This window comes from Eptesicus fuscus, chromosome 6 (assembly GCF_027574615.1).
Source record: "Eptesicus fuscus isolate TK198812 chromosome 6, DD_ASM_mEF_20220401, whole genome shotgun sequence".
NCBI classification, from domain to species: Eukaryota; Metazoa; Chordata; class Mammalia; order Chiroptera; family Vespertilionidae; genus Eptesicus; species Eptesicus fuscus.
Genome location: NC_072478.1, coordinates 102931060 through 102944875, shown reverse-complemented (window position 1 = coordinate 102944875; position 13816 = coordinate 102931060). Strand labels below are relative to the sequence as shown.

The window sequence follows — 13816 nt, the reverse complement described above, 5'->3', positions numbered from 1 at the left end:
TCACCAAATACAAGTCAAGACCACACTCCCCAGCCTGCTACAAAGAATGGGCCCAGGGCACGGATGCCACGCTCTCTCCTGGTTGTCTCCGTAGGTAAGCATTGTGCTGTTCTGTTCTCATCTAGAGTCTGGGACGTGAACACGGGCGAGGTTCTGAACACGTTGATCCACCACAATGAGGCTGTCCTGCACTTACGCTTCAGCAATGGACTGATGGTGACCTGCTCCAAGGACCGCTCCATCGCGGTGTGGGACATGGCTTCTGCCACCGACATCACTTTACGCCGTGTCCTGGTTGGCCACCGTGCTGCTGTCAATGTAGTGGACTTTGATGATAAGTACATCGTGTCTGCCTCTGGTGACAGAACCATCAAAGTAAGTGTATCTGCTTCCTCCTGTCTCTTAGAATGGAGGGAAAGCAGGAGTGGCTGTCCCAGCCGGGTACTTCTCAAGATCTTTATTCTCCTCCATTGTGCTTAGCAGCCCCTGATTTATTCTCCTCCATTGTGCTTAGCAGCCCCTGAAGCCATCCCATTCTACATGCTCCTTCAGTTATAGGCACGGGAGGAGGAAAGGGTCATGGGACCAGGAGGAGAGCAGTCCTCTATTTCATGAAGTCACTTTGCCGGTGGCCTTTCTAAGGGGACAAGAACTAACCTACTGAACATGTCCCATGTGCTCGGAGCTTGTGCGTTACCACCGCGCCCTCCTGGCACACTGTTGAGTAGGTGTCGCCTGCATTGTACACATGTGGCTCGGTGAGGGGAGAACTACACCGGAGACCACACAGCTAGCTGGTGGCAGAGCTGAGATTGGATCTAGTCACCTGATTTTGAGAGCCAGCCTGTCATGCCGCAGACCCTGGGCTGGCTGCTGGAGATGTGACGCGGAACAACACGTGTCCCTGTCTTCAGGAAGCTCGGCATGTGGACAGCAGGCATGTGACAAGCAGTTGCTGTAGTCTAGGGTGACCCACAGGATCGATATCCATTTAATTTAAAAAATTTAGCTTTCTTATGTTTTTATAACAACTTTATTAAAATAATTCACGTACCATGGGATTCATAATTTTAAAGCACACAGTTCAGTGGCCTTCAGTATACACACAGTGTTGTGTACCCCTAACTAGTTCCGGGACGTGTCAGTCCCTCTTTTCTTCCCCTGGTGCCCGGCAGTCCCGAGTCTACTTTCCACCCATGGATTTGCCTGTCTGGACACGTCTGACAAATGGAATCGTACAATATGGGGCCTTTTGTGTCTGGCTTCTTTCAGTTAGTGCATTGTTATCAAGGTCCACCCATAGACACTGTAGCATGTAACAGTATTCATTTCCTCTAATGACTGAATAACATTTCTTTGGGTGGATGTGCCACATTTTGTTTATCCATTCATCAGCAGATGGGCATTTTGGTTGTTTATACATTTATCTATTATGAATAATGCTGCCATAAACATTTGTGCGGACATATATTTTCAATTCTCTTGGGATGATAACTCTGTGTTAAGTTTTGCCAAACTGTTTTCCAAAATGGCGACACCAGTTTACAATCTCACCAGCAATATATGAATATTTGAAATTGGCTAAAAAAAAACAAACCCTTCTTTTTATGCCCTGCACTAAACAGCATTCTAGTATCACACATCACAGACTAGGTTGCATCATACGTTAGACTGTGTGAACAGCTAGGATTTGTATGAGGTAACTCACTCACTGCTCAGCCACACCATTATACAAGACCAGTGCCTGGAAGTCAAGAGGGCCTGGGCCTTAACCAGCTCTTGCATAATAGCAGCCTGGAGGAATTCTCCATATCCTTGGCAACACTTGATATTGTCTGTCTGTTTATTACAGTTATCCTAGTGCAGTGGTCAGCAAACCGCGGCTCGCGAGCCACATGCGACCGACACCCCCACTTCTTCTAACGCCACTTCTTCAAAATAGACTCGCCCAGGCCGAAAACCGACTTCTGCGCATGGGCCACGAAGTTTCAATCGCACTGTACGTGCGCACCCACGCGTGGTATTTTGTGGAAGAGCCACACTCAAGGGGCCAAAGAGCCGCATGTGGCTCGCGAGCCGCGGTTTGCCGACCACTGTCCTAAGTGGGTGTGTGGTGGTATCTGTTAATTTTGTTTTCCATTTCCCTAATGCCTAATGATGTTGAGCATCTTTTCATGTGTTTGTTGGCCATTTTTATGTCTTTGGAGAAACATCTATTTAAATCTTTTGTTCATTTAACAAATTGGATTATTTGTCTTTCTATTGTTTAGTTGCAGTAGTTCTTTTTATGCTCTGATAATAAGGTCCTTAGATAAATATTTGCAGATATTTTCTTTAATCTTGTGGGTTGTGTTTTCACTTTCCTTTTTTTAATGGTTTTACTTTCTTGATAGTTGTTTTTGAAACATAGAACTATTTTAATTTTGATGAAGTACAGTTTATCAATTTTTTTCTTTTGTTGCTTGTGTTACACCTAAGAAACCATTGCCTAATCCAATGTCACAAAGATTTACTCCTGTGTTTTCTTCTAAGAGCTTTATAGTTTGGGTCCTTACATTTCAGTCTTGGATCCATTTTGAGTTAAATTTTTATATATAGTGTGAGGTAGGGATTCACCCTCATTCTTTGCACATGGATATCTATTAACCCATTCAGCTACAAGTGCAGCTGGTAAAAGAATCCAGGCCCTGTGTTCGCTGTGTGTCTCCTTATTTGGCTGGTAATAAATTGTGTGGCTGTGAACATCTAAGTCTTGCAGATGGTTTCACAAAAGAGGGATTATTTGTTGCACACGCATCATGTCAGGAGTGATGTGTTGGAACAAATGGAGCTGTTCAAGAAGCTGTGCTGAGAAGAGGCAGGTGTGAAAGGTGAAGCTTGCCCAGATCTGTTGGGTTTGACATGTCAGTGGTATAAACCATAAAACCTGGGCAGCTGAGCATATGACCCTCCAGGAGATGTTCTCTTTGTGAAGATCGCAAGGCTCAGAGACTTCACCGCCTCCCTTTGTATTGCATTCCAGTTTTATCACTCAGCAGCCGGGAAAGCTTTATTCTGTCTAATGTCCCCCCAGCCTCCCAACCGTATTTCATAATCACGTATTTTGATCCTTCCTAGAAGCTCTGACTTTTTGAGAAAGGTATGTTGTGAGGGGACTTTTCTGCATTCATTCTGTTGCTAATATGTTACAGGTCTGGAGTACGAGTACCTGTGAATTTGTTCGCACTCTGAATGGGCACAAGCGAGGCATTGCCTGTCTGCAGTACAGGGACCGGCTGGTTGTTAGCGGATCATCGGATAATACCATCAGGTGGGTAGAAGCTCGGTGCCAACAGGGCAGGCGGGTTGGTTTCTGCCATAGTGTTGACTCATCTCCCACTCCTGAGGCTCCAAAGACGCAGAGGCTTTGGGGATGCTTCAGATAAGAAAACTTTAGGTAACTTTTTATTCATCTGTTTGGCTCTGCTTCACTGAAGTGGGTAAAACTACCTTCTTCCAAGATTCCCCCACTACACAGGGCTTTATGACCTTAGCTCTACAAGATCACTTAATACCAGTACGCTCAGAACAGAGCATGCTCCATCCAGCCTGGCTCTGCTTGCCCTTGCCTCTGAGCGCCTGCCTCCCTCCCTGACATGTGGGCGGGTACCTTACTGTCTCTCCCAGGACTTCGATACAGAACCATCTACTCCTGTTGGGTCATCTATTTCATTTCCTTTTTTCTTCCCAACACTCAGTGTCCTTGCTTTCTAATAAATCTGACCATCCTTAAACACTTTATATCTTATTAGAGCTTGTCTTAAATATCTATTTAAGTAACCCAAGTCATTTCCCCCTACCCCAGTTTATGCCAAATATATGTGTGTGTGTGTGTGTGTGTATATATATATTAGATAATTTGGATATATATATATATATATATATATATATATATATCCAAATTATCTAATGTTTGGGCAAAATAAAGATTGGGCTCAATTATTTGAGAAAGGGAGGGAGGGAAGGGAGAAAGGGCAGGGCTCTAACTGCTATCAGTTGTTTTTTTTAAAAGATTTTTAAAAAAATTGATTTTTACAGAAAGAGGAGGGGGGCGGGGAGACATCATTGTGAGAGCAGAACATGTCTCCTGCATGCACCCTACTGGGGGAGGGAGGGAGGGAAAGAAATCAATGTGAGAGCAGAACATGTCTCCTGCATGCACCCTACTGGGGATTGAGCCTGCAACTCGGGCATGTGCCCTGACCAGGAACCAAACTGGCACCTTTTAGTGCATTGGACAAAGCCCAGGCAACTGAGCCACACGGCCAGGGCTGCTAAAAGTCTTCTTTTAAGTTTTAAGATGTCATAAAAGTCACTTTAGTACTTGAATCTTGGTTCTGCTGTATTAATTGTGCTTTCTATTAGTATTTCAGCAGTAAACAATCCTTAGCTTCCTCACTGGAATCTCTGAGGTTTTACAAAATAACAGTGTGTATTGCACTACAGTTCCTAGCAGGGAACCACTTTGGACTTGGTGGCAGCGCTCAGTGGCTGCTCACAATAGGTTAGAGACGCCATCGTCACTGACACTGATGGGGAGACTGGCTGAGGGTGGCTGTGGGGAAACGGTCACTAGAAGTTCATTACAGAATTTGCTTGCTACCTTTGTTTTATGTGTGTTCCATTGCTGTGATTTCTTTTTGCAAATAATGCAGAAAAATCAATGATAATAGAAACAAATTTTATTTCCAGAACTGTTGTATAATTCATATACAGGAAAAAAGGCTGTGTATGTTTATATGCTGGGTTTATATTTCCAAGGCACTGCATATACTCATGAGTCTCCCACTTTGACCTTGAACCTGGGCAGCCCCAGGATGCAGCACATACCGAGAAGGGGTCCCTGAGCCGCGTCAGGAGACAGAGACCACCATGCTGGTGCGCGCCTCCCGGGGCCTCGCGGACTCCGGGCTGGAAGTGCCGGGGGTGGGGGGGGGGGATTCTCTTATTTGTTTAGTAATATACGCATGTGGTTTTAAAGTTTCAAACTGTGTAAAAGGAAATATAATGAAAAGTAAGGCTTCCTCCCAAGTTAGTGCTTAAAAACACACAAGTGGCGTAAGTGTGCATTCATGTGTAAGTGTGGGCTGGGAGTGAGATAGAAATAAAGAATTGCAGAGGAGGGAAAGTCCTGTGGACAGATACGAAGACCGTGGGGCGGTGCGATCACTGCGAGGGGTTCACAGAGCTCTCTTTCCTCCAGGCTGTGGGACATTGAATGTGGCGCCTGCTTACGAGTCCTAGAGGGACATGAAGAGCTGGTGCGGTGCATCCGGTTTGACAACAAGAGGATCGTCAGCGGGGCCTATGACGGGTGGGTATCGCACACTGCCGTGCTCTGCTGGGCCTGCGTCGGGGGAAAGGCCTGCCCTCACGCAGCTGTGTGTGCAGGTCCCGCGCGGGGCAGGTTCTGTGCGTGGGTGGAGGCGGGTGTTACTACACCACTTGGTCAGGTGAGGCCACTCAGGCCCCAAAGCCCACAGAGGCGCCTAAACGGATGCCTTTCACCGTTACTGTAAACCAAACCGGGAGCAGCTTAGGTTGTGCAGGAATCCCGTTCTTTGCCTTAGCCCTTAAACCAGCGTGGGTCCTCTCCCCTCCCTCCCAGGTCAGGGATACATTTCTTTTGCCCTTTTGGTGAATTGAACAGATCCTCTTTTAAAAGCGTCACGACTTTTTAAATGAGCAAATGGCAGCTGTAAACCTTTCAAGATGGCCTTCTGTATACTTGACAAGCGGGTCAGGCGGTCTGTTGACACTCCTGATTAACTGGGAGCATTTGCCTCGTTGGGAGAAAGGCATCCTTGGAATGTCACGGAGAGCCCCGCTCTGTCCGCAGCACCCACTCAGCCCGGAGAGCCTGGGTAGCCTTTGCTGACAGAGGATCAAGTCAGGGACTGAACTGAGAGAACTGGAAGTTTCTTGTCTCCCTTAAAAGAATGCTTCTGTGCCACTCCAGCACGTCTGGGGCCGTGTGGCGGTGTGAATAACGTGTAAGAACAGAAGCTGCTCCCCATGAACGTTTCTGTTGGGCAGTTCAAAGGCCCTCCCCTGTCGAGGAAACGCTTGACGGTATTTAAAATGTTCGCTTGTCCACTCATCGCAATCTCTGTCCTTTCCAGGAAAATTAAAGTTTGGGACTTGCAAGCTGCTCTCGACCCGCGAGCCCCAGCAAGCACGCTGTGTTTGCGCACATTGGTGGTACGTGACCTGTGGGAACGGGACGTGGTTCCCGGAGCGGGGGATGGCCGCCTGCACAGAAGCCGCCTGGCGTAGCGCTAGGAAGCTGTGTCTTCAGCGGAAGGCGCCGTTCTGTGCGTTTGGTCCGGCCAACAGCAGAGACTGACGTTCCCGTGACCGGGAGCCTCCCCTAGGGAGCTCGACGCCGGCTTGCGCAGTGAAAGCAGGTTCCTCCTTTACGGATGGACTGACCTCCTCGCAGAGCAAACCTAGTTCCTCCCTGGAGGTGTGGGGGGGGGGGGTTAATGTGGGTACTTGGTTATGTTACACTTTCCCACAGCACATTTTTGTACTGTTATGATGGAATGCCCCTCAGTCTACATTCTACGGATTATTGCCTTGACTTAGAAGGGTACTTTATTTTTATATGTTAATCTTATTTTTGCAGCTTTACCAAGCACATTATTTCTCATCGTCTGCTCACCTTGGTTGTATTTTTTGACAGATAGTTGCTTGAAAATACTGACATTTTTCTTATTTTCAATAGTTCTCCCTTTTATTTTTGTATCTTCACTCCTGGCATTGACTAGAACATGCAGAACTGTAGTTAGGGCCATTCTCATCTTCTTGGTTTTCACGGGAATGCTTCTAATATTTCATCATCAATCCTGATGTTGGCTGTGGTTTGAGATACTCTTGGTCCCGTTCAAACCACTCTCCTGGTCCCAGTGTGCACCATGTCTCAAGAGTGGGCATTGCACATTATTGCTTACCGTCCCGACCTTTCTCAGACCCGTTGTGGCACCATCACAGTTTTTGTCTGACGTACTCATGGGCCAGGACCTGGCATACAGAGTCCGGTTAAAGAAAAGGCCGAGGAGGGGGAGCAGAGAGAGTGTGCCGAGGGCGAAGGACCGCACTCCGTAGGCTCCGGAGACTTAGGAGCCGGGATACGGAGCTGCCTTTCCACCTGTGCCGTCCCCGCGGGTGGGGTCCGAGGGTGGGAAGGCCTCACGGTCCTCATCCGGTGTTCTCTCTCTCAGGAACATTCTGGACGTGTGTTTCGGCTACAGTTTGATGAATTTCAGATCATCAGCAGCTCTCACGATGACACTATTTTGATTTGGGATTTCTTAAATGTGCCTCCCAGTGCCCAGAATGAGACCCGTTCTCCCTCCAGAACATACACTTACATCTCCAGATAACAGTCTGCACTTTACCCGTTTCAGGTGAGTGCTCTCCAGGTAATTCTGCTGATTGGAATCACCGTATTGGGGCGGGGTGGGGGGGTAGCGGGAGGGGAGAGAATTGCGTGGCTTGGTTCCTTTCTCGGTGACGGGAACCAAGGCGAGATGCCAGTGAATGCATGTAGTCGCTTCGGCAAACAAAGACCAAACTCGGTAAGCAATCAGAACGAGCTGCCCAAATTGGCACAGTCAGCCACGACACCTGTCTCCCTCACCCAGACAGATGCCAGGGGTGCACGTCTCCCTCGCCCGGCCCCTTGCACCTGCACTCCGCCTCTCGTGGGTTTTTAATCAAGTTTTCTGGGTGTAGAATAGATTGTACTGTTTGACAAGTTTTTACAAATGTGCACATTTCTGCAGCTACCTCCACAGTCGAGATAAAAACATTCCTGTGACCCAGAGAGGTCCCTGTGTCCTTCGTTGTCAGAGCCTGACCCCACCCCAGACTTAGCCAACGCTGGCCTGCTCTGTCACTAGCCACAGCTCTCGAAATGTAGCCAGGACGACTTGGGAACGGAATTTTTAATTATATTTTAATTGGATTTTTAATTCTATTTAATTATACTTTATTTAAACTCATATTTAAATAGTTACATGTAGCTAGTGACTGTTTTTGGACCAGTGTAGTTTTATATTTTTACATTTAGGTTTTTGTTCCATTTAGAGTTACTATTTGTGTGTGGTGGGAGGTAAGAAGCTCGTTGTTCTTGTTTTGTGCACTTAGCTAGCTGTTCGGCGCTATCTGAGTAAAGGCTTTCCTCTTCCCATCGAATTGCTTTGGCACCTTGGTCACAAAATCAGGTGACCGCTTATTTGTACCCCTGTTCCTGGACTCTGTTCTCCTGTGTGGCTGTCCTTTTGCCAATACCATACTATGTCATATATCTTCCAACTTAAAAAAAAAACTTTTAACTCTTCTAGGTCCTGTAGGTTTTCACATTCAATTTTGAATTAGATTGTCAAATCCTATGAAAATGGCTGCTGGGGTTATGATTAGGACTGCATTGAATCTAAAGTTCATTTTGGGGGAGAATTTTCATCTTAACACTTTATTGAGTCTTCCAATCCATAACATGGTATAGCTCTATTACTTGGGTCTTTTTCCGTTTCCTTAAGCAGCTTTCTGCAGTTTGTTTGTGAGGGTCTTGCACATGTTTTGTTAAACTTACTCCATTCTTACTTTTTCTCCTGTAAGCTGTGCATTCCCCCCAGGCATTGCGGTAGCTGCAGCCAGCCTCTGCTGGTTTTTCACATGAAGTAGAACATGGTCAGCAGTAGCTGTAGCTGAGTTTCTGCAGTGGATAGACTCAGGCGAGTAGGGGGTGTCATCGAACAGCCTCAGGGCACCTCTGTTGTATCTTGGATACATGTTTAAAGAGGCACATGATAAAATTCAAGACACCCCTAGTATGTTCTCTCACACCCTTCACCCCCACCCGGCAAATTTAATTGATGTAGAACATAGTAGACATTCATAAGTTGGACAACTTTCACATCTCACGTAAAAGGGTCCTCAACCAGATTCCTTTGGGTGGGGGGTGAATAATGATCAGCGGTGCTGGTCTCTCATTGGCCGAGGCGGGAAGGAAACTGGTGGTACTGCTCCCAGGCCCTCCTCCCAAGCCCTTTTAGGGCACTAAGAGCAGCTGCCTTGTTATGATCCACAATTATAAATCAATGGGAAAATCTTACCTGCTTTTCCAGCAGCACAAGCAATGAAACCTCAAATGTGTTTGTCTCTTCAAAGAGAATTACTTTTGACAACCTTGGCAGTCAACTTCATGGTTTTTATTGCTCTTTTCCAAATTCTTTTCACTTATTGTAACATGAAAAAAATTATTACCATGTGATACTGTAAGATTTATGCATAATAAGAAACACTACCCTAATGATGATTTAACCTTGCAGTAAAATATTCACCCCTAAAACCTTAGGTAAGAGTATTTCTATGTCAGGAAAGCTAGCAATAGATTTATTTGCCGAGTCATTTTTAAAAATTACTAACTCATAAGAGCTGAAGATGCAATAGCTCTCGTTTCTCTTATAACAAGACAACATAAGATCATTTAAGAAATTAAAAAGCACAGAGGTAAACCAAAAGAAGAAAATAAAACCCTACTCGTGGTTCACCATTGTTAACTCCTCTGTGTACATAACCGCACGTGTTTTTAAAAGCTGTTTTTCTCTTCGTTGTGAAGTTATTGCATGCCTGAATTATCATTCATAATGGCAAAATAATATTTAATTATCTGGATAGGTCCTGTTCCCCACCCCCACCCTCACCCCTTTAGCTTTTAGCCATTATAAAACAAAACACATTACTGATTTTTTTTTTTTTTTTTGGCTTAATCATTGCCCATCCCCTTATTACCTTTGGATATAATTCTAGAAAAGTCTAGAATGTCTGGACTAGAAGGTGTGACATTTACAGGCTTCGGGTGCGTACAGTCGTGTTGTCCTTCAGAAGAGTTCAGGATTGACATTCCCCCCAGCAGCGTTTGAGAGGGCCTGCCTATCTCTGGGCGTTCCTATACAACGAATCCAGGGACTCCTAAATATCCTTCGTGGGGGGATAGTGGCAAATGAATCTTGAATTCATTGAGAAAACTTACTTGAGTTCTTGATCTTTATGAAAATGGACAACCTTTTAGGGAAGTTTCCTTTAAAAAAGCAGACAAGCTAAAGAAACCACACTCACATTCTTTCCCTCCCTCCTCCTTTCTTTCTCTCCATGTACATGTACATGTACCTCTCCTCTTCCTCCCTCTCCCTCCCCAATAGGATTTTAGACCTAAAGGAGACTTTTAGATCTTCTAACCAGTAGTTTAGTGCAGTGTTTGGAAAGGGTTGTGACGCAGTAGTGATTGTGAAATCATTTTAATGGGATTTGACTTTGACGAAATTTTGAATAGAAAATGTCAGCCTGCATTGTACACACTAATGATAAGCCTTGTTTCATGAATGTTCTGCTTTGGGGTGTGTGAGTGGGTGTGTATATCATTTATATACATGGATGAATGTAAAGGTTATGATTGAAATGTGTACCTGACTCAAAATCATGGTCAAAACAGTGTGGACCGTTCCGTAGTCTTTTCCTCTCCGCTGTTGTCCTTTGTTAATGATTTGTTTCGCAGAGTGCTTTCTGATGGCCAGCATCCTATTGAGAACCCTTCCCTTATTTACCAGCTCTGCACACTTTGTTTCCCGATGATGGATAGTGCCTTCAGGAGGGCACGGGACAGGCCCTTGTAGGTTCTGGATGTCATAAAAGATTATGCTAAATATAAAATCTGACATTAGCATATTTTGTGATAGGCATAATTTTTAGCAGGAGCACTGAAAGATGATGGGTTGTAGGGTCAGGTGTCCCTTTGAATCCCCACTCACTGAATGACTAATGCGTGGAACTGAGCCTTGGCGGTCCGACGGGACGTGGGTATAAGTGCATAGGATACCTGGTATGTAGCACGCTCAGAACAGCTTGCAGCTTGTTGCTCATTTGAAAATCAGTCATGTGTTGCGTGTGTACAAGTGTGTGTCTGCGGAGGGCTGTGCTGCATCAGCTCCACGTGTAACCAGTGTATCCATCCACACTCGAGTTTGTTTTCTTTTCAGGGTTTCCTATTCTTGAACTACTGGCTACATGGCTCCCAAATGCCTAAGGAGTTCTTCACAGCTGAGTTATGAAGCTGGAATTGGTTCTAGACGCTGGGTAGATGCAAAGCAGCCTAACTCAAGTACCGACATTTCTCACCTCCGGCTCCGGCCTCCGCTCTGAGAAGGATACCTTAGCTTCACCGACTTCACGTAGGACAGAAGCCCATTTCCTCCCCCACCAGTGAACAGATCTCATGCTTCAAATGTAAATCGGTCATCTAAAAGGAACATCCAGTCTGTTTTCCAGAAGTAAATCGACAGTCAAGAGAAGACTTGGCCTCTAATTTATATTGCTTTGCACTTTGGTCTGATACTAAGAAACAGCATTCTTTGGTGAAATTTTGGGTGCCAAACACCTACCCAGAATGCCCAGGGCTTTCCTTTGCAGAAGTTTCCTTTTGACTGTCCACATCATTCTGAATTCTGACTTGTATTAGGAATATGTTGGACAATGGAAAAATTTCTCTGGATTGTTTTAGTAATATTTTTTGGATTCTACTTCCTTTCTGTATCATTTCTCTTAATTTAAAGAACTGTAAGCCGGGTTTATTATCTCCCGACAGGTAATATCGCCCTTTTCTTTTATGGACTGTTCTTTGTGTCCCAACCAGCTCCCGATATTTGGTAGAGGAACACCTTTACACATGTGCTTGCCTCCTAATTTAAATACTGTATCCGCATGTAGATATAATGTACATAACAGTTTAACCTCAAGGTTGCTGGAGTCGGCCCCGTGCCTGAGACACTAATACAGAGTGTGTTCCCACTTAGCCATGGGCTGGGCTCAAGAACCTGATGCCAGGGTTAATGTGGATTACCTAGAACCCTTCCTTCAGTATTCATATGGTGTTTTTATTTTGTCATTGTCGTGTGTGTGTGTGTGTGTGTGTGTGTGTGTGTGTGTGGTGTTTTTAATGGGAATCTTGTTTTAAAATGTAATTTCTAAAGCTTAACACAGAATGTTTTATTTGTTGTGTAGATATACAATAGAGAGGTACCTGAGGATTTTTTTGTTCTTTTCCTCATAAGAACTCCTGAGTACTAGTGGGCCCTTCCCATAGTGTTCATTTGACTTCACTGTCAAAAACCAGGATTCTGTGCGTTAGTAACCCTGGGGAGGGAAGAACGGGAAGGCCCTACCGACTGGCCCTGGAAACCACGCACCTGGCTTGCGGGGACGGTAGCAGGACCTGCGTGCGAGCTGGCGCCCGTGCACCAGGTCAGGCTGGTGCCGAGGCCGGTCTGAGCGGAAGGGTGCTCCTGCCTGGTGCAAAGCCTCAGACTCAACGCATCCCACCTGTCGCCTCCGGGGTCCTTTGCAGCTGTGGCCCCGGCAGGTTCACAAACTCCCGCGTGCTCGGCAGCCGACTGTGCGAGTGGCTCTATCATGCTGACTGCGTGGGAAGGACTCGAGCGTCCAGCTGTCACTCCTTTCCCTTGCTCAATATTAGGTTTCGATTTGCCCCTCGCCATTGTGTCCAAAGATCAAGGAACGTCAGTGACATTTAAAGGACCAATAGAACCTCCTGGTGACGAAACCTCTTCCCGTGGAAGCACTACGACGGCAGAAGGTCCCCGGGCTCTGTGTCGTCTTCGCGTGGGGAGCGGTGCGGGGATCAATGCGTGTGATTTGTTTATCGGGTTGGCTTGGCTTTTTCCTTTTCTTAATCCATCCTTCCCTCCCACATGACTAAATTTCTGTTTTTGAGAAATTGAGCCTCAAAGTGTAAAAAAATTGCCTCCGTTCATAAGGTGGATGTTGTAAGCTTGACAGAGGTTGTGAAAGTGATGTAACTTTTACAAACGCTCTTCATCTTCCAGCGCTCCTAGCCCACCGGCCAGGAGAGCCCGGGGCGGGGGCGGGGTGGGAGGAGGCAGTTGTGAACGAATGGACTTTCTGTTGTTTTTGCATGTTTAATATAAAAGCTCTTGTTCCTTGGGAGATCATGGCCTTTGAATATGCACACCACCTTTGAATTGTGCCTACCAAATCATAGCAGGGACTTCGGCACCCAAGGAATCCTGACTTTCTGGGAGTATAGTCCTAATTCCCAGCCGGACTCCGGACTTTATTTTGCTAACCCATAATTGAGCAACTGTAAATTACTGCTATATTAATGTTTTAAAGCACTGGGATAGTCTAATTCTAACTTGTAATTAATTATGTTTGCCAATTATCTGTTGGAAATAAATTTGTGTCTGGACAGCTATTGAAACTGTTAAATTGTACAGATATTATTCATGACAGCTTTGTACTGTGGAATGTGCTTAATAAAAAACAAAAAGTTGACCTTTGTCCAATAAATTGCTAAGTAATGTCAATAAATCAAGTATGAGTATTATGCAGTACATCTAACCTGGCTTCATGCAATTGTTACTTCAGCTACTAATTCAAAGCCAATACTCTTAATAAAGTGTTGCAATGCTCTGATGTTCTGTTAAGAAATTTTTCAAAAAAAACCACACACACAAAAAGCAAACCTGTCATGTGCTATATTAGTAACTCGGTGACATGCAATTAAAGTTTGTAGATTTAAAGAATCATCTGCTCTGTAAAATGAGGTTGAAAGCAAATTGCTTTTGGCCTGAGAACATGGATGACATCAGACCAGCCCGTGTCACGGGGGCTGTGCTAAGAGCTATCGGGAACCTCAGGAGCTGGGGCTGGTTCCGACTCCTCCCAGCTGTCTGCT

General features: G+C 45.5%; 1 protein-coding gene across 7 annotated transcripts in view; it reads left to right on the top strand.

Moving 5' to 3' along the window:
- Positions 1-13554, top strand: part of FBXW11 (F-box and WD repeat domain containing 11) — a 101616-nt gene extending 88062 nt beyond the window's left edge. For all 7 annotated transcript variants that reach the window (XM_008147612.3, XM_028154590.2, XM_008147615.3 and 4 more), the window contains 6 exons: positions 126-375; positions 3192-3310; positions 5243-5353; positions 6162-6240; positions 7263-7448; positions 11082-13554. In XM_008147612.3, the coding sequence (XP_008145834.1) occupies positions 126-375; positions 3192-3310; positions 5243-5353; positions 6162-6240; positions 7263-7424 (721 nt within the window). In that variant the 3' untranslated portion in view covers positions 7425-7448; positions 11082-13554. The remainder of the gene's footprint in view (positions 1-125; positions 376-3191; positions 3311-5242; positions 5354-6161; positions 6241-7262; positions 7449-11081) is intronic.
- The last annotated feature ends 262 nt before the right edge of the window (positions 13555-13816 follow it).